We start from the raw sequence: 21,841 nt of genomic DNA on the forward strand, positions 1-21,841 counted from the left end.
GTCCGTCGTTTGGTTTGTGTGTGCGTGCATGTGTGTGTGTCGTTCTGGCCTGTCCTCAAACAACCCTGTAGAAGCCGTTGTATCCCCTGTATCCTAATGACCCCCAGATTGATTGCTATCTGTCCCCCTGGCAGTGGATGAGGATTAGATAGTTGGATCTGTGTTTAGTGGTAGTGTGGGTCGAGCTGTGGGTAGCTGTGTTGCTGAGGAGTGGGACCCTAGGGAGTAGCAGTGGTGGCCATCAGACATCCAGCTGTGACCTGCCTCTAGGGGATCCAACAACCATCCTTCTGATGTTATCACTCCACCCTTCACCATCCCCTTCACCCATCTCTCCAACACCATCCGTACATCCCCCTCAGACTGGAACTCACAGTGATGCTGATCTAATATGTGGAACGTTCTCGCTGAAATCTACCTCGTGCTGTATCGTCAAGCAGGTTTGCATATTTTGACTTTACAATGCAAGTTGTAAGACTATTGCATTCTGTGGCCTGCTTCTTTGAAATTGAGGTTCTGATATCGTCTTCAATTAAATATTAAACGAGCCTTGAATTCTCACAATGTCTAAATTCAAATCGTGATACGGTAGTGTAGTCAAGAAAGCACACACAGACAAATGCGAGAAATATTCCATGAGTTATGTGACCATAAAATAGGTTCCTGCTCTTTCTCTTTAGACAAAGAGGAGAGAAACGACTGAGCCTAAATCATTGGTTAGAGGGAGAGAGAGAGAGAGAGAGAGAGAGAGAGAGAGAGAGAGAGAGAGAGAGAGAGAGAGAGAGAGAGAGAGAGAGAGAGAGAGAGAGATTCTCCTTGTTGCACCACGATATATGAGGCCGATTAAACAAACAACTCAAAATGTCTTCCGACCCTAGCTACAGTAAATGGAATGTCCTGTTCACACCTCTGCTACCAGAAGCATGGATGCACACTGCTCAATAACGCAAATAAAAGGAACTCTTCTCACAATAAATACAAATCTAACAAGGACAAGTAAGGGTAGATAGAGCATGGGAGAGAGAGAGAGAGAGAGAGAGAGGGAGGAAGGGAGGAAGAGAGATGGAGGGAGGGAGAAATACAGAAGGAGGGAGTGAGAGAGAGACAGACAGCTCAGAGACATATGCAAATTTCAATATTAATGAGCTCAGTAATATTTTAACAGCCCCTAAAAATCCAATTCGGACTATATTGCCTCTCACTGCTGGCCATGATTATCTATCTGTTGTCCTGTCTGTGACTGAGACTGCCTCTAGAGCTCTGAGGAGTGTTCTATTATGTTGTAATGTTCTAGAATTCTAATGGTTTTAATGGCACTGGCAGACTCCCCAAGCCACAAAATGAGACTGACACACCATTTAACACAACACATACCTGTGTTGGATAGGACTGGGCTGCACATGTTAAGATCTCAAACGTTACCCCATGGAGCCCTAGGAACCTAATCTAGCTTAGTCTCACACCCACCCTTTTCCTTCTCTTAACGTTCCATCCGAATCTAGTCTCACGTTGTCATATGTTCTAGACTTTGACATATTCAGTAGGCTAATAGCGAGAAAGCTTAACGCTTGTTAGGCACAATTTTTACCTTCTGTTTTTTTCTCTCTGCTTCTCCCTCGCTCCCTTGACAGTGGTCATATCTAAAGAAAGAGGGATAGAGGTAGAACGATTGGCAATTGATGAAAAAGAGTCATCATCAATATGTATTTCCCCAGAGCCTCCCACCAGCTCCCATCTCAGTCAATAAACTTTAAACATGCAGAGGTGTGATTACGCCTGTCATGGAGAGAGACACAAATCTCGGGGGATACAGAGGTAAAACCTGCATTTAAAAACAAGTTATTAAAGCCATTAAATATACGAATACCTTTATAATTATGCATACATTTATTTTACAACTATATCCCTATACTGTTTTGACCACAATTGTTTAGTGAATGAATTGGGCAATTGAGATGCAGTTACTGTAAATTACTATTATTGCAATTATTTGAAGTTATTTCTTTTATTATCATATAACTATAATAACACCTGATAACAAAAAGAACGGAGAGCAAAAACATGTATCTTGGAAAACAGTGTGTGTTTGTGTGTATGGGTGTATGCATGTGTGTGTGTAAGAGAAGAACAGTTCTCTGTGTGGCTCAGTATCTCTTCCTAATGAGGCCTGATAACGACAGAAAGCGACTCACACAGACAGACAATAGTCTAGGCATGCGTGCGTGCGTGCGTGTGTGTGTGTGTCACTCAGACAAAAGTCTAGGGAACATTTAGTGTCTTCTCTCCATTCCTTACCCATACGTACAACAATAATTATACTTAGTCATCCTCGCCTTGTTTCTTCCTCCTTCTACCTCTCTTTCTTGCAGGATTGTGCCTACCATTTAATGGTTTTGCCACAGAAGTCTTACCAACAGGTAACAACAGGTGGGTTAAGGACATGTGATGTAGTTGTAGAGAAGCATTAACAAGTAGGCAAATTATAGGTATTTATTTTGTGTCCTATTTGAAAAGAAAAATGGTTAAAAACTATGGAAGCCCATCTCTGCCACCATTTTTTTTTATGTCGATACTATCTCAACATTTCAAGATAGTTAGTAAAAATGTTGAGTAACGTAAGTACAAATTTAACTTAATTTGTAACATTTTGTGGTGATTTCAGAGGCGGTACCACAGGAGGGTTTTCCCGGGGCCCAGAGTTTTCCCTAATCTGGTAGGTTAACATAACCAGGTAAAACTCAGAACCCTAGCTGTAGGGTGTGACATGGTAATAAAGCAGCTGTAAAACGGTTTTATATGGGCTATGATGGGACCAGATTTTTCTAATCAGGTCATATTGTAAAAAAATAAATAAATAGACAACAACTGTGAATGGATAAAGTAACTAACAGAGCTGAGCTTGATTTATGCAGGGTTAGTTCTATTGTCCATTGCAGTTGTTTTCTAGTTTTTTTTAACGTAGTGTCCACTGTTGGAACATTGCAGAGGGGACTTGCTTCCATTCAGCCACAAAAGCATTGAGGTCAGGCACTGATGTTGGGCGATTAGGCCTGGCTCGCAGTCGGCGTTCCAATTCATCCCAAAGGTGTTTGATGAGGTTGAGGTCAGCGGTCTATGCAGGCCAGTCAAGTTCTTCCACATTGATCTCGACAAACCATTTCTGTATGGACCTCAATTTGTGCACAGGGTTATTGTCATGCTGAAACAGGAAAGGGCCTTCCCCAAACTGTTGCTACAAAGTTGGAAGCACAGAATCGTCTAGAATGTCATTGTATATTGTAGCATTAAGATTTCCCTTCACTAGAACTAAGGGGCCTTGACTGAACCATGAAAAACAGCCCCAGACCATTATTCCCCCTCCACCAAACTTTACAGTTGGCATTATGCATTCGGGCAGGTAGGTAGCTCTAGCAGGACAAAAATTTGACGAACTGATTTGGAAAGGTGGCATCCTATAGCGGTGCCATGTTGAAAGTCACTGAGCTCTTCAGTACGGGCCATTCTACTGCCACAGTTTGTCTATGGAGATTGCATGGCTGTGTGCTCGATTTTATACACCTATCAGCAAGGGAGTGTGGCTGAAATAGCCAAATCCACTAATTTGAAGGGGTGTCCACATACACTATATATACAAAAGTATCTCAAACTTTGAACTTAGTATCTTGACATTTTTAGATAGTATCTCGACATTTTTATATAGTATTGACATAAAAAATTATAATTGGAGGTGGGAATGGGCTTCCATATAAAAGACATTTCATTATTTTCCCCTATAATAGCCCAAGGGCTATATTTTGTAATAAAATGCTTGCAATCAAAAACATAAGGATAGAGAGAGAGCGAGAGTGGGAGAGAGAAAGAGAGAGAGAGAGAACGAGAGAGAGAGAGAGATCTTACAGGTGTTGCCTACACAGGGAGGGAGTGGGAGCTTTTTTAACCCGGTTTGTTGGAGATAGAACAAAATCAGTTCCTCAAAGTAACTCGGTTCTTATAAACAAAAGGATGCTCAGTGTTCAACACTCAACAGCAACTTGGACAAGCTAACGAGGGCGACAAAAAAACATTTCTAGCAACTTCGGGTTGGTTATTTCCCTAATTAATTGAGATCTATGTTGGACTTCATAAGTAACCGCACTGTACTGATCTCAGTCGAAACGGGAAATTACCGTAGAAGTGGTGGTGAGGAGTGATTTTTTATTCCTTCTCTTCACTTCCCGGGCTTCTCCTGCTTAAAAGTGCGCGCGCCCTCGGCTATTTATTTGACACGCGAAGTTGTTCGCGGAGTCTCATCGCACCGGGAGGATTCGTACCTGGATACACTCGATTCAAAAACGCCTGGTGGAGAAATCTTCTTGACTCCAGTTTCATTACAGTAGGAAGACAGAGAGTGAGTAACAATACGGTGCAGTGCATGCTTTTTGATTTTATGTGTCCGTTCCCCAGATTTATCATGGAGAGAGTGAGACATATTTTGAACAGGGATAAAAACGAATACAAATACTGTAGGCTACCTATAAGCTACTAATAATTCGATAAGTATATAACAAATATCATTACTTGATAATTGGAAGTGAATTAAATTCCTTTAAAAAATGCTGTTAATTAAGTATTTAGGGATTTCTTGGGATAAACATAAAACTACATTTTGTCAGATTTTGTAAGATTTTGACCTAGTAAGATCTCATAAACGATTTCAATAATTGCCTTATTTGTGCATTTATCTTATCAAATCTGAAAAGAGGACCGAAAATGAATCAGTGTCATCCATGTAGAAAGAACCAGTTGTTTTAAATGAGAGTGGTCAGTGTCAAACCTCAAGGAGCGTTTGATTTGTAGCTTGCATAATTATATTAATTGGATGGTATAATATAAAATAATAGAAATATAAACACTATATGAATGTATTTTTTTCCCTTCATCTTTCCACAGACTTTGTGCGTCCCAGAATAGAGGAATATACCTTGGATCACAAAATAAAGATTTTATTGGTTTCTCTCCCCGGACCCTCCAATTAGACCAGGACACCCTATAATACCACTACCATCCTTTAAACACAGAGGACTAAAATTATTCTGACAGGAAGGGAACTCTGAACACATCAACTTTATTTTTTCCTTCTCTTCCCATCTTTTCCTTCTCAGCCATGACACATATAGTGCAGACACCTCTATTAGGTGAGATGCAGTCCTTCTTAGGGGGACATTAAGTAAAGCAGAAGCGTTCTATTTAAGAAGAGACTGTGAATGACTCTTTATTAAACAAAAAACAATTGCCAACATAATTAGCACATAATTAGCTGAATTTGGCACCTGATGTAGAATCAGTGAGCTCTGGATAAGTTCTGATGCCATAAGTTTAACTATTGTACCGTCTCTTGGGCTGGGTTTAGTTGATGTTTGATGCACAGAAAAGAGAAGGAATTTGATCAAAGCAGAGACTAGAAGAACTCAGGAAGACAAGAACTGGGGGAAAAACGGGTGAAAGAGGCTTAATGAAATAAATGATGTTTTCTGTAACCTATCCAACACAATCCAAGCCAGATCTTTGTCCAGATGAACTACAACACAGTGTTGTCTGAACACTGATTTTAAAAGAGTTAAATCCTGCTCCTTCAACGGCCCTTTCCCTTCGTCATCCCCCTGTCCCCTGTTGTTCCTCTCTTCCCTTCGTCACTGATCTCTCCGTCCGCCATCTTCCTTTTCTCGCCCACATTCTACTCATGGTGTCTCAACGGACCCTCTCTATTGGCTGCCTGTGGTCCTAGTCTGAGCGCACCACATTCATACAGCAGCCAAACCTCTCTATACACTCCTTCTAGTCTTTCATTCACCCATCCCTCCTTCCACTCTTTCATATTCTGTCTCTCTGTAGTCCAACCTGGCACCCGGCACCATTCCGTCTAAAGGGGAGGAGGATTTTCTGACCCTGGCCGCCTCTCGGCTCAGCCGCTGGAAGTGTGTCATCGGAGCCGCCGTGGGTGTGGCCATGGTCCTACTCCTCCTGATCGCCATCCCTCTATTGGTCCACACCGCCAAAGGTGGAGGAGCTAACCCAGGAAGTGGCGGAGGGGGGACCCATTATGAGATGCTGGGGAGCTGCAGAATGGTCTGTGATCCATATAGTACTGCCCAACCAGGTCAGGAGCTGACAGCCGTGTCTCCCCAACCGGACTACCCTGGGCGGAAGAAAACGGGGTACCGCGGGGTCCCTGGCATCTCTGGTCCTCCGGGCAACCCAGGGCCCCCTGGGGAACCAGGCAAGCCAGGCCCACAGGGGCCTCCCGGCCCTGGACCTAATGGTTACGTCCCCTCCTTCTACAGCCCTAAGATTGCCTTCTATGCAGGGCTAAGGAAACAGCATGAGGGCAGCGAGGTGTTGAAGTTTGATGATGTGGTGACCAATGTAGGGAACTACTATGAGCCTAGTACTGGGAAGTTCACCTGTCCTCTACCAGGTATTTACTACTTCACCTACCATGTTCTGATGAGAGGTGGAGACGGGACCAGCATGTGGGCCGACCTGAAGAAGAACGGACAGGTAGGAGAGATAGAGAGTGTGCGTGTGCGTGCATGTGTGTTTGTCTGAACAACACATCTCCACTGACCATTACCTCAGAGTCACTAATTGACTCACTTTCACCTTTGCTATACAAAATCGGTCACTTTCAATTCACATCACATTCCCATGTACCTATAGGCCGCAGCAATACGGCAGCAAAATATAGCTAAGAAAATATTTTCCCTCATTAAAGAGAAGTCGTGCTTTAAAATCACCATTTACACTTTCAAATCACAGCTACTAATATTTGTATTCCCATAAGCCGTAGCCAAATGACAAGTGGCAGTGTGCTGCCGTCGGTCTTCGCCAAAGGAAAGTAAAATTAGTCGATATCATAGACCAGAATTCTGTCCCAAATGACACCCTATTCTCTATATAGTGCACTATATAAAGGGCCCATAGAAATAGGGTGCCATTTGGTATTATACTCCAGGACTTAAATATCTCCTAAATGTAAATGCTAAGGAGCACTGGAGAAATGTCTGTCCTCAGTGTGTGTACCAAATGGCACCCTATTCCCTACATAGTGCATTACTTTTGACCAGAGCCCTTTGGGCCCTGCACTGATCAAAAGTAGTGCACCATAAAGGGAATAGGGTGCCATTTGGGATACAGACTGTCACAACGTGGACTAGTCAGCTTACACGTCAGATAGATAAATAAATAATGAAAGTGAAACTGACAGGCCACTCATCCACTCATCCCTCGTTCCCTGTTCTCTCGTTCCCCTGGTACTAATTAAAGATAGAGGGCCTGATGGTGGATTGAGGAACAAAAAATTGGAGAGAAAAATAAGAGGTGTGGGATAAATCACAGGGATTTAATTTGAGGACTTTAACACTGCTATGTTTTCATCTTAATTAATCAGACAGTCACCACACTCTTTATTTTAGAAATGTGGCATTCAGTCCTTTAAATATGTCCAAAGCCTGAGTGAATGTATTTGGCTACCAGTTAGCGATATCAGATATATTGTCATTCTAGTCATCTCATCACCCTGTTAAATCATTCATAACTCCTAGATTAGATCCCCTGAAACACCACCCCCACCCCCCACTTCTGCCTCCGCTCTACCCCCGTATGCCCCTCTCCTGCCTCTACCACCCTCTACACCCTCCTCTCTCTACCCCTCTCCTCCACTCCTACCCCCCTCTCCCTCCTCTCGTCATTGTCCATTGATTGTCCATAAATTATAGTTTCACTCAATTCAATTATTTAACGTCACAGAGACCCACGTCCATCTCACAACCATCAGGTGGCCCCATTTATTTTAACAGTTTATATAGAGATCAGATCTCATAATAGAAATCGGTTTAAAGGGACACTTCACCACTTTTTACCCTCTTATTCATTATCTCCAGCACAATATCAGTGTTTATGTTCCACTCAAAATATCGAATTACCTCGACTGCAGCCTAGTCAATTTCCAAAACAGTTTGTCGGGATATGTATTTTGCTTACTTAATCTCGGAAACACAGAACTAAAATATTGCCTAGTTGCGTCTGATGCTCAAGTCCTGTGGGGAGATGTGTTATAAAAGTTACCAGAAAGAGGGGCGAAAGCAAGGCGCTTGCCCCACCCTTCTCTCTCTCCGCAAGTTGCTGGCAAGTCTATGGGCCAAATGTCCCCTCCTCTTCTGAGATTGGAAAGATGCAAGTACCTGCGAAATCATGATTTGTCCAAATGGTCAGTGACGAAAAACCAACGCACCAGGACAATCTTCCTTGTTAGTCGTTGCTTCCCACAGTTTGTTGACAGATGCTATGATACCAGTTATGGTACGTGCATCTGTCCACGCAAGAGATTAGATGTATGTAGATAGTAGTGTTTAGTGTAAATGAATCACTACTGTTTTGCTGCATGGTCTTATTCTTGTAAGAGTTAAAATTAGAGTTGATGATCATTGATTAGTAATGCCTGACCTGTGTCTATATATTCCTCTTTGTAACGTAAACTGATTGAGATGGTGGTTGCCTGACCAAGAGTAAAGTAATGTCCTGTTGAATTCCGTATGCTGTCTCGTGTCCAAGTCTTATCTTTCATTTACCTGATGTTAACTCTTCGTACCCTCCAAACGGTGCATTACATTCTGAACACCTGAGGCAGAAGAGCTCTATGCCTGAGGCTATATCCCTATCAGTGATGGTACAGTATCTACAAAATGGCCGCTGTGTCCAACATGCTGTATTCCTCCTGACTTTAGAGTCAAAGGACCTCTTCTTCTGTTGCCGCAGGTGCAGCAGTATTGCAACTTTGTGAGAAAGTTGTGTCCCCCAAATGGCAACCTATTATCTCTATAATGCACTTTTGACTGCAGCCTATAGTGCTCAAGTAGTGTCCTATAGGGCTCAAGTAGTGTCCTATAGGGCTCAAGTAGTGTCCTATAGGGCTCAAGTAGTGTCCTATAGGGCTCAAGTAGTGTCCTATAGGGCTCAAGTAGTGTCCTATAGGGCTCAAGTAGTGTCCTATAGGGAATAAAGTGACATTTGGGACACGCCCCACAGTGTCTGTCTATAGCTGTGGCTTTAAAGGGTTATAAACACAAAATATCAAAGTCGTGGAAATTACTTCTTCATAGCCACAAAGGCATTGAGTTGGTCTGACTAATAATGAAATGAATCAAGTAAAAATATAAACTTGGAGAAAATGTGTTCCATCCTGAAAATCTATGTGAACGCCCACACCCCCACCATGCTTCTCTCATTTGTGGTGCTACATTAGAACTACTTCTTACTCACCATTTACATAGTTATATTCTGTTTCCAGACATCAATCAATGCCTCAGTTATTTTCCATGCTCTGGTCAGCGTCCGTATGGTAGTTGTTTCTAAATGAGACGCAGGTCACGGAGTCCACACAGGACATGAAGCATGTCTATAGCCAGCCAGCCAGCTAGAGGTGCAGCTAAGCCCTGTGTGTCTGCCCAGTGTCCACTTTAAGGCAGATTGATTAAGTGTGTGTGTGTGTGTGTGTGTGTGTGTGTGTGTGTGTGTGTGTGTGTGTGTGTGTGTGTGTGTGTGTGTGTGTGTGTGTGTGTGTGTGTGTGTGTGTGTGTGTGTGTGTGTGTGTGTGTGTGTGTGTGTGTGTGTGTGTGTGTGTGGCATAACTTTATTAGATCTTAGACATGTTATAGAGTCAGCGACTGTATGTGGCTGTTAGTAGTGGTTCTAAATGTGGTGGTTAACAGTTTAAAAACCCATCAGATTAATTCATTGATTAATTTACTCCTCTGGAGTGGTATTATCTTGTGTTACCATAACATAACCATTTTGACCAAGGTAATGATATAGACAAAAGTAATATAGGCTATATATATTTGCTCTTAGCAATGTGTTTTCTCGTAGATCATTTAAAAAAACAACAACAACGATTGATTGTCATCTGGAAAGGTTAGCTTGTCATTCTGCTAGACGTCCGTAGTGACAAGCCAATATTACATTAGCATCTCATGTTGCTGATGACAGTGATGCTGTGTTGCTGTGACTTCCCATTGACACCCAGCATATGTCATCCTCCTCATTATTTTGGGCAAACTGTGAAGGGGTGCTTTTTTCCCTCAGGCATATAGTCGGAGGGAAGCTCAAGTTAAAAACGCTGGCATGTGGCCACTTTTGATTTCCCCAATTATTCAAAGAAGGAGCATTCAACAGTATGAGTCTATTATTTTGTAAGATTTTTTAACATAATTTATTATGCATGTATAAAGCATAGTATTTGGGTGCAGGGGCTTTTATGGTATAAATATTGCTCCAATATGTGAAATTATTATTTACGTAGGTCTGCTATTTTTGCAGGTAATGGTGAAATGACAGAGAGACAAACAGTTGTGAGGGAGGCATGGTAGGATTATGAAGGAGATTAATGTGGAGGTGGGGGTTGAGTGGGAGCAAGAAAGAGAGAGTCAGAGCAGAGAGAGAGTGGGAGTGAGAGAGTGACAGAGTGAGTGACAGAGAGAGAGAGAGAGAGAGAGAGAGAGAGAGAGAGAGAGAAACAGGGAGATGGAGATGGCCAGGAGAGGGGGAGTGAGCTCTTCCATGTGAGGCCGCCACACTGAGCTGATCCTGGGGCTGCGAGGAGCAAGGGGGCCCCTGGGGCCAGCCTAGAGCCTGGGGCTGTCTCTCTTCCTGTGTCTGGCTGGGCCTGGCCCTTTCAACACAGAGTCTGTGGTAAACGGTCCTGGAAAGGAGTGAGGGAGGCAGCTGCACTGTCATTTCATATACAACCTGGGATGTGTGAACGTGTGTGTTGAAAGAGTCAGGCAAGGGTAGACAAAAGGAGAAACACAAAACAGAAGGACCAGAGGGATGAGAGGAGGAGAGTGGTGGTGAAGGAGGGCCGGGGGGGCTAGGGTAACTAACTGATCAAGCACAGCTATTCTGTGAGACCAGCAGGGAGATGTGAGGGTATACAAAGCCTTGTTTTTATCTGTAGTGCCTTGGTCCAGTGGTAATAAAACTGACAGGATTCATTGGCTGTGATATACTGACCTATTAGAGCGAAGCCAATAGAAAAGTAGCTCTTAAGAGAGGGGACTCTCTCTCTCTCTCTGCTGCACATGGCAAGACAAGACAGGCAGGCAGAGAGCGAGAGAGGGGTGAGGAGAAAGCAGTAGAAATAGAAGATTTATTGAAAAGGTTTTTGTTGCCCCAAGAGGACTCTTGGTTGAGTTTTACAGGGAAACAAGCTACTTTAGCATTGCATTGTTTTCTAGAGTTTTGTTGGCATTTTACATGAATGAGGGTGAGTGCTAACAACATCTAATGGGCTACCTTCTTATAAATACAGTTTACTATGTTAGTGGCATTACTGTGATATGCAAAAAATTTAATTTACAAGATATTATACTTTGGGCTAAATTGTACATTTTGATAACATATGTCAAGGTTTCTCTTCTTCTCACAGTTTGTTTTTGGCGTTTTACATAAACAGTCTTATACAATAACAGTCTAGACTACAAGGTCTGTATATGTAATTAAAATCAAATCAAAGTTTATTGGCTGCGTACACAGATTTGCAGATAAATGTGCATTCAGAAAGTATTCAGACCCTTTTCCTTTTTCCACATTATGTTATGTTACAGCCTTATTCTAAAACAAATTAAATTAATTGTTTTCCTCATCAACCTACACAATACCCCATAATGACGAAGCGAAAACAAGTTGAGACATTTTTCCAAATGTACAACATTTTTAAAACAGAAATACCTTATTTACATAAGTTTTCAGACAGTTTGCCATTGATCCTCCTTGAGATGTATATTTGTATTATTATAATTTTTTTAGGGGGTAAATCAGCTTTTATATTGCAGATAGATTGTAGCTTCCATCAATGTAATGTCTGAATCATTTCCAATCCCTCATATATATTTTTGTAAATTTATACAGTACAGTTTCATTCAAAAGTTTGGACACACCTAATCATTCAAGGGTTTTCCTTTCTTTTGAGGGAGTCACCTGGAATACTTTTCCTTGTTGGCTGCTTTTCCTTCACTCTGCGGTCAAAGTCATCCCAAACCACCTCAATTGGGTAGAGGTCGGGTGATTGTGCAGGCCAGGTCATCTGATGCAGCACTCCCACTCTCCTTCTTGGTCAAATAGCCCTTACCTAGCCTGTAGGTGTGTTGGGTTAGTGTCCTGTTGAAAAACAAATGATAGTCCCACTAAACGCAAACCAGATGGGATGGCGTATCGCTGCAGAATGCTGTGGTAGCCATGCTGGTTAAAAGTGTGCCTTGAATTCTAAATAAATCACTGACAGTGTCATCAGCAAAGCACCCCCACACCATCACACCTCCTCCATGCTTCACGGTGGGAACCACACATCCGTTCACCTGCTCTGCGTCTCAGAAAGACACGGCGGTTGGAACCAAAAATCGGACATTTGGATTTGTCAGACCAAAGGACAGATTTCCACTGGTCTAATATCCATTGCTCGTGTTTCTTGGCCCAAGCAAGTCTCTTCTTATTATTGGTGTCCTTTAGTAGTGGTTTCTTTGCAGCAATTCGACCATGAAGGCCTGATTCACACAGTCTCCTCTGAACAGTTGATGTTGAGATGTGTCTGTTACTTGAACTCTGTGAAACATTTATTTTGGCTGCAATCTGAGGTGCAGTTAACTCTAATGAACTTATCTTCTGCAGCAGAGGTAACTCTGGGTCTTCCTTTCCTGTGCCGGTCCTCATGAGAGCCAGTTTCATCATAGCGCTTGATGGTTTTTGTGACTGCATTTGATGAAACTTTCAAAGTTCTTGAAATTTTCCGGATTGACTGACCTTCATGTCTTAAAATAATGATGGATTGTCATTTCTTTTTGCTTATTTGAGCTGTTCTTGCCATGATATGGACTTGGTCTTTTACCAAATAGGGCTATCTTCTGTTGTCACAACACAACTGATTGGTTCAAACACATTAGAAAGAAAGAAGGAAAGAAATTCCACAAATTAACTTTCAACAAAGCACACCTGTTAATTTAAATACATTCCAGGTGACTACCTCACGAAGCTGGTTGAGAGAATGCCAAGTGTGTGCAAAGCTGTCATCAAGGTAAAGGGTGATTTTCTTGGAAGAATCTAAAATAGAAAATATATTTTGATTTGTTAAACACTTTTTTGGTTACAACATGATTCCATATGTGTTGTTTTGATGTCTTCACTATTATTCTACAATGTAAAAATTAGTAAAAATAAAGAAAAACCCTTGAATGAGTCAAACTTTTGAATGAGTCAAACTTTTGACTGGTACTGTACATACAGTGCATTCGGAAAGTATTCAGACCCGTTGACATATTCCACATTTTGCTATGTTACAGCCTTATTTTAAAATTGATAAATTGCTTTTTTCCCCTCAACAATCCACACACAAAACCCCATAACGACAAAGCAAAAACAGGTTTTCCTAATTGTTTGCAAATGTATAAAAAATTAAATAATGAAATATCACATTTCCATGTTCTATGTTGCTCTGTCTGTATGCTATGTCTTGCTTGTCCTATGTTGCTCTGCGTGTGCTCACTGTCACGTCCGTCAAAAGGAGGAGACCAAGGCGCAGCGTGGTATGCGTACATTCTTCAATAAAATGCAAATGAATTACTTAAAAATCAAACAATGTGGCCTCCCGGGTGGCGCAGTGGTCTAGGGCACTGCATCGCAGTGCTAGCTGCGCCACCAGAGTCTCTGGTGTCTCTGGTTCACACCAGGCTCTGTCGCAGCCGGCCACGACGGGGGGCGACGCACAATTGGGCTAGCGTCGTCCGGGTTAGGGAGGGTTTGGCCGGTAGGGATATCCTTGTCTCATCTCGCTCCAGCGACTCCTGTGGCGGGCCGGGCGCAGTGCGTGCTAACCAAGGGGGCCAGGTGCACGGTGTTTCCTCCGACACATTGGTGCGGCTGGCTTCCGGGTTGGAGGCGCGCTGTGTTAAGAAGCAGTGCGGCTTGGTTGGGTTGTGCTTCGGAGGACGCGTGGCTTTCGACCTTCGTCTCTCCCGAGCCCGTATGGGAGTTGTAGCGATGAGACAAGATAGTAATTAGTAGCGATTGGATACGACAAAAATTGGGGAGAAAAGGGGAGAAAAAAAAATAAAATAAAAAAAATAAACAAATCATACAATGTGATTTTCTGGATTTTTTTTATTTTTAGATTCCGTCTCTCACAGTTGAAGTGTACCTATGATAAAAAATTACAGACCTCTACATGCTTTGTAAGTAGGAAAACCTGCAAAATCGGCAGTGTATCAAATACTTGTTCTCCTCACTGTATGTATACCTAGACCTACAAAACCCCTAGATATACAAAAGCCCTAGACAAGACAAAACTAGCATACCCACCCTAGTCACACCCTGACGTAACCAAAATAATAAAGAAAACATAGATAACGAAGGTCAGGGCGTGACACTCACTGCCCAATGATTGTCTGTATTGTAATTATTAATTTTTAATAACCTGCCCAGGAACTGCGGTTGAAAATTAGCCAGCTGGCTAAAACCGACATTTTAACTGAAACGTTGATTAATGTGCACTGTCCCTGTAAAAATAAACTCAACTCAACATTAGTATTCAGACCCTTTACTTTGTTGAAGCACCATTGTCAGTAATTACAGCCTTGAGTCTTCTTGGGTATGACGCTACAAGCTTGGCACACCTGTATTTTGTGAGTTTCTCCCATTCATCTCTGCAGATTCTCTCAAGCTCTGTCAGGTTGGATGGGGAGCGTTGCTACACAGCTATTTTCAGGTCTCTCCAGAGATGTTCGATAGTGTTCAAGTACTGGCTCTTGCTGGGCCACTCAAGGACATTCAGAGACTTGTTCCGAAGCCACTCCTATGTTGTCTGGCTCTGTGCTTAGGATCGTTGTCCTGTTGGAAGGTGAACCTTTGCCCCAGTCTGAGGTCCTGAGCACTCTGGAGCAGGTTTTCATCAAGGATCTCTCTGTACTTTGCTCCGTTCATTTTTCCCTCGATCCTTACTAGTCTCCCAGTCCTTGCTGCTGAAAAACATCCACACAGCATGATGTTGCCACCACCGTGCTTAACCGTATGGGTACGGGTCAGGTTTCCTCCAGACGTGACGCATGGAATTCAGGCCAAAGAGTTCAATCTTGGTTTCATCAGACCAGAGACTCTTTTGGCAAACTCCAAGCGGGCTTTCACGTGCCTTTTACCTAGAAGTTTCTTCCGTCTGGCCACTCTACCATAAAGGCCTGATTGATGGAGTGCTGCAGAGATGGTTGTCCTTCTGGAAGGTTCTCCCATCTCCACAGTGAAGGTCTGTCAGAGTGACCATTGGGTTCTTGGTCACCTCCCTGACCAAGGCCCTTCTCCCTCGAAGAAGGGTCTCTGAAGAGTCTTTGTGGTTCCAAACTTCTTCCATTCAAGAATGATACAGGCCACTGTGTTCTTGGAGACCTTCAATGCTGCAGAAATGTTTTGGTACCCTTCCCCCGATCTGTGCCTCGACACAATCCTGTCTCGGAGCTCTACGGACAATTCCTTCAACCTCATGGCTTGGTTTTTGCTCTGACATGCATTGTCAACTGTGTGACCTTATGTAGACAGGTGTGTGCTTTTCCATATCCTGTCCAATCATTTTAATTTGTGGAAAACAGAAAGGAAAACGCCGCCCACTGCTGCTCATGCTTGTCAAGAGAATTATGTTCTCATGTTCATTAACCAATTCAATTAAACTACTCAGTCTGCTATATCAGGATTTGTAGGATACTGATAGAAATGAAAACAGACAGATGCCAGTCTACAATAGTCAGAATGTTTATTTACGAGAGCTCTAACCATCCTTTCATGTACATTGGTTTATATACCTCTCATTTCATCATAACTGTCCCTCCTCCTCTAAGACAATAACAATATAGTTCACAAGTCTTCTCATTCTCATACATTGTCTGCCACCTGTTATACAATCTACTACAAGCCCAAGGTCTCTCCCCTCCCTGGGTGGGGACAGAATGTCCTGAAAGGAACATAGTAGTAGAGCTTGTCTGTCGATAGCTCCTCTTATCATTTGTTTCACACTTGCACCCTGCTTACATACTAAAAAGGAACAAAAAGTCATTGTTCTAATTCTGACTAAAACTACACACATCAGATGTATAGATTTATGATTCTAATAAATATCATACAATCATACAGTGACAGGGTAGAATTCTGTTAGTTATAGTTCTACGTTAAATGTATACATAATTTAGTCATTATTCATAAAATTCATAACAATGCTCCCAGATGATATTTATTTACGACAAAGTTTCGACCCTTAGGTCTTCATCAGGTATCAATGTCCCAGGTGGGGGTTGAAGGTCCTATATATAGGGGCAGTACTCAGTGACATCACTTCCTAAAACAGGAGGTAAGAAAAATGTATAACATAGTTTCCCAATATTAACATTCAATGTATCAAAATACACTGCTCAAAAAAATAAAGGGAACACTTAAACAACACAATGTAACTCCAAGTCAATCACACTTCTGTGAAATCAAACTGTCCACTTAGGAAGCAACACCGATTGACAATAAATTGCACATGCTGTTGTGCAAATGGAATAGACAAAAGGTGGAAATTATAGGCAATTAGCAAGACACCCCCAATAAAGGAGTGATTCTGCAGGTGGTGACCACAGACCACTTCTCAGTTCCTATGCTTCCTGGCTGATGTTTTGGTCACTTTTGAATGCTGGCGGTGTTCTCACTCTAGTGGTAACATGAGACGGAGTCTACAACCCACACAAGTGGCTCAGGTAGTGCAGCTCATCCAGGATGGCACATCAATGCGAGCTGTGGCAAGAAGGTTTGCTGTGTCTGTCAGCGTAGTGTCCAGCACATGGAGGCGCTACCAGGAGACAGGCCAGTACATCAGGAGACGTGGAGGAGGCCGTAGGAGGGCAACAACCCAGCAGCAGGACCGCTACCTCTGCCTTTGTGCAAGGAGTAGCACTGCCAGAGCCCTGCAAAATGACCTCCAGCAGGCCACAAATGTGCATGTGTCAGCATATGGTCTCACAAGGGCTCTGTGGATCTCATCTCGGTACCCAATGGCAGTCAGGCTACCTCTGGCGAGCACATGGAGGGCTGTGCGGCCCCACAAAGAAATGCCACCCCACACCATGACTGACCCACCGCCAAACCGGTCATGCTGGAGGATGTTGCAGGCAGCAGAACGTTCTCCACGGCGTCTCCAGACTCTGTCACGTCTGTCACATGTGCTCATGTGCTCAGTGTGAACCTGCTTTTATCTGTGAAGAGCACAGGGCGCCAATGGCGAATTTGCCAATTTTGGTGTTCTCTGGCAAATGCCAAACGTCCTGCACGGTGTTGGGCTGTAAGCACAACCCCCACCTGTGGACGTCGGGCCCTCATACCACCCTCATTGAGTCTGTTTCTGACCGTTTGAGCAGACACATGCACATTTGTGGCCTGCTGGAGGTCATTTTGCAGGGCTCTGGCAGTGCTACTCCTTGCACAAAGGCGGAGGTAGCGGTCCTGCTGCTGGGTTGTTGCCCTCCTACGGCCTCCTCCACGTCTCCTGATGTACTGGCCTGTCTCCTGGTAGCGCCTCCATGCTCTGGACACTACGCTGACAGACACAGCAAACCTTCTTGCCACAGCTCGCATTGATGTGCCATCCTGGATGAGCTGCACTACCTGAGCCACTTGTGTGGGTTGTAGACTCCGTCTCATGTTACCACTAGAGTGAGAGCACCGCCAGCATTCAAAAGTGACCAAAACATCAGCCAGGAAGCATAGGAACTGAGAAGTGGTCTGTGGTCACCACCTGCAGAATCACTCCTTTATTGGGGGTGTCTTGCTAATTGCCTATAATTTCCACCTTTTGTCTATTCCATTTGCACAACAGCATGTGCAATTTATTGTCAATCAGTGTTGCTTCCTAAGTGGACAGTTTGATTTCACAGAAGTGTGATTGACTTGGAGTTACATTGTGTTGTTTAAGTGTTCCCTTTATTTTTTTGAGCAGTGTTTATGATCATACACAGAGAACGTGCTCAATATTTACAGTAATATACAGACACATACAATATTAAATTAGGATAAAAAAAAAAAACACAATTTGGACATATTGAAACTATAAAAACGGTTTCAAGTCAAACTCCTCGTTAAGGCCAAGAGGAGACAGTGTGTTCAGCCTGTGGATCCAGAAAGATTCCCTTTGAAGAAGTTTCCTCTCAATGTCCCCTTCCCTGCGTGACATCTTTACCATTTCTATTCCAATGTATATCAGAGAACTAATAGGATGTCCAGCTTGTACAAAATGAACAGCAACCAGATTTTTTGTCTCACTTGTTGCGGTGCTCACTGATCCGTGTCTTAAGGCTTCTATGGGTTTTCCCTATGTAAGACAGACCACAAGGACATTTCAACATGTAAATAACAGTGGTGGTAATCAGGCCCTTGATCTTAAATCGTTCTCCTGTGCGGGGGTGGGTAAGCTGCATTGAGAACATTGGCCACATTGTAATTACCTTCCGGAACCTTGTCCAAGAAAGTTTCCTTTTTCTCTGGTGGCTAATCCGATTTAAACACAATATCTCACACGTTTGGGGGTCTTTTAAAAACCATACGTGGGGGATATTTAAAAATGTGTTTCAATTGTGGGTCAGTATCAATAATGTACCAGTGCTTCCTGATAATGTCCTTAAATGCCTTCCCCAATGGTGAGAATTGGGTAATGCATGATGGGACATGTTCTGCTTTTTCTTTGACTTTTGGTTGAAGGCTTTCCAACTGTGTTAGTCCTTCAAAACGATCATTGGCATGTTTTACCCAATTGTCGTTGTACCCCCTTTGCTTAAATCTTTGCGTGAGGTCCGTGGTCTGTTCCTGACAAGAAGCATCAGAACTGCATATTCTTCTGATACGACTGAATTTACTTATAGGGAGACTTTTAATAAGTGGACGTGGATGAAAGCTGTCACCTCTAAGAAGGGTATTCCTGTACGTAGGTTTCCTAGTGGTTAGAGCGTTGGGCCAGTAACCGAAAGGTTGCTGGATCGAATCCCCGAGCAGACAAGGTAAAAATCTGTCGTTCTGCACCTGAGCAAAGCAGTTAACCCACTGTTCCCCGGGTGCCCGAAGACGTGGATGTCGATTAAGGCAGCCCCCCGCACCTCTCTGATTCAGAAGGGTTGGGTTAAATGCGGAAGACACATTTCAGTTGAAGGCATTCAGTTGTACAACTGACTAGGTATCCCCCTTTCCCCTATAGAGATCTGTAGAGAGGGAGGTTTTGTCCTTAATAACCATCACATCAAGAAGACTGATTTGTGATCGGTCATAGTTATTGGTGAAGTGAAGGTGTTCATTCATAGAGTTTAGATAAGCATGGAATTCCAAAAGTTCTTCCTGGGTGCCTAATATAGATCACGGAAATGTCATCCAAACATCTCCGAATGAGGAGAATGTTGAAGAGAAATGGGTTACGGTCTGGATTCAACATCACCTGTTTCTCAAACATTCCTAGATATAGGTTAGCATAATGAGGAGCCATAGTGCTCCCTGTCACTGTCCCTTTGGTGTGGAGGAAAAAGGCTCCTCTGAAGATAAAATAGTTGGAGGTTAGTACAAGTTCAGCCAAGTCCACAATGCAATTGGTGCTGGGTAGAGCATTAGGGGTAGAACTTGAGGGCCTCTAGGCCGCCCTGATGGGGGATGTTAGTATATAGACTGGTAACATCAAAAGTACACAGAATATAATTTTCAGGTGTATGGTCCACTGATTTAAAAAATATATATAAATTCAATAGAGTCTCTAGTATACGTGGGGAGGGAGATCGCCCAGGGTTTCACAAAATGATCTACAAATGTAGAGATATTCTCTGTCAGAGATCCGTTACTACTCACAATGGGCCTGTCTGGTATAGGTGGTGTCATGCTCTTGTGAATTTTGGGTAGAGCGTATATGACAGGTGTGGTTGGGCAGTCAACTTTCATAAACTCATATTCTGTCTTTGTAATTTCCCCTTCATTCCACATTTTTGACAATTTATAATGGATCAGAGACTTGAATTGATTAGTAGGGTCCTTTGGGAGTCTTTTGTAAAATTCATCACCACTAAGTTGTCTCAGAATTTCCTTTTCATAGTCTACTGCATTTAGTATCACTATTGCACCTCCTTTGTCGGCAGGTTTTATAATGCTTTTTCGGTTCCATAAGAGTTCCATAATATATTCTTTCTCTGCTTTGGACATATTGTGGAATAACTTGTATTATTTATTCTTAGCCAGGAGATTATGTACATCTTTCTCAACTAGGCGGCAATATGTTTCAAGAGAGGGATTTATTTTGGGTGGTAAAAACGTGCCTTTCCTCTTAAAATATGTATTTTCCCTTGTCATGTCCTCAGGGCGAGAGTCAGGTTCATTGTCATTCAGGTTATCAATGGGAAAAAACTTTAGCACTGTTTCCTGTCTGGTTGCTAATATATTCAATAGATTAACATTGGCAGGTGCATAGGGAGCAACCCCATTACCAAAAAACTCAGTCAATCTCAAACTCATACCAAAGGCTCTGAATACTTATGTAAATAAAGTATTTCAAGTGTGCAAAAATTTCAGTATGGGGTATTTTGTGTTTTTATTTTATTTAATCCATTTTAGAATAAGGCTGTAATGTAACAAAATGTGGAAAAAGTCAAGGGGTCTGAATACTTTCCGAATGCACTGTATACAGTTTATATATATAATGATGTGTATAGACAGTATGGACTGTATATACATATAAAAGATGTGTACAGCAGTAGTTATATAGGATGAGCCATGAGTAGAATACAGTATATACATTGAGTTAACAAAACATTAAGAACATTTTCCTCATATTGAGTTGCACCCCCTTTTGCCCTCAGAACAACCTCAAGGCTTACAGACCCTTCTTTAACCTGTCTCCTCCCCTTCATCTACACTGATTCAAGTATATTTCACAAGTGATATCAATAAGGGTTCATAGCTTTCACCTGGATTCACCTCATCAGTCTATGTCATGGAAAGAACAGGTGTTCCTAATGTTTTGTGTACTTAGCTTAAATTTAAAGTGGGTAAAACAATACGTAAACATTATTAAACTGACCAGTGTTCAATGATACTATTTACATAGGGCAGCAGTGTCTACGGTTCAGGGCAGGGTACTGGGCTGGGTAGAGGCCGGCTAGTGGTGACTGTTTAACAGTCTGATGGCCTGGAAATAAAAGCTGTTTATCAGTCTCTTGCTCTTAGCTTTGATGCACCTTTACTGTCTCCGCCTTTTAGATGGTAGCGGGGTGAACAGGCCTTTACTGTGTACATACCTGATCACTAATTACTCTGGCGTGAAGGATCAAAAGATCTCTATTTTGAGAGATTTATATTACATAATCATGAACTCTTTTATTGGTTGCCTTGAAGGCTCAAACACAAACAGTCTCAAACATCACTTCTTCAAAGAGTCAGGCACCGTACATAGGCAGAGCTTCCTTCGCTATAGTACTCTGAAGGCTAATTATATTATATTTCAGTAGCTCTACCATACACCGTACATAGGCAGAGCTTCCTTCGTTATAGTACTCTGAAGGCTAATTATATTATATTTCAGCAGCTCTACCATACACCGTACATAGCCAGAGCTTCCTTCGTTATAGTACTCTGAAGGCTAATTATATTATATTTCAGCAGCTCTACCATACACCGTACATAGGCAGAGCTTCCGTCGCTATAGTACTCTGAAGGCTAATTATATTATATTTCAGCAGCTCTACCATACACCGTACAGAGCCAGAGCTTCCTTCGATATAGT

General features: G+C 42.6%; 1 protein-coding gene across 2 annotated transcripts in view; it reads left to right on the plus strand.

Annotated features, from left to right (window-relative positions):
- Positions 1-4,186: 4,186 nt before the first annotated feature.
- The window catches only part of LOC129860538 (complement C1q-like protein 4), a 30,846-nt gene continuing 13,191 nt past the window's right edge, over positions 4,187-21,841 (plus strand). The window contains exons 1-2 of one of the 2 annotated variants that reach the window (XM_055931018.1): positions 4,187-4,387; positions 5,872-6,537. In XM_055931018.1, coding sequence (XP_055786993.1) covers positions 5,986-6,537 — 552 coding nt within the window. In that variant the 5' untranslated portion in view covers positions 4,187-4,387; positions 5,872-5,985. Of the gene's footprint in view, positions 4,388-4,929; positions 6,538-21,841 lie in introns of both variants that reach the window. The other variant, XM_055931017.1, reaches the window with a different exon arrangement.

Source organism: Salvelinus fontinalis, chromosome 8 (assembly GCF_029448725.1).
Source record: "Salvelinus fontinalis isolate EN_2023a chromosome 8, ASM2944872v1, whole genome shotgun sequence".
Classification (NCBI taxonomy): Eukaryota; Metazoa; Chordata; class Actinopteri; order Salmoniformes; family Salmonidae; genus Salvelinus; species Salvelinus fontinalis.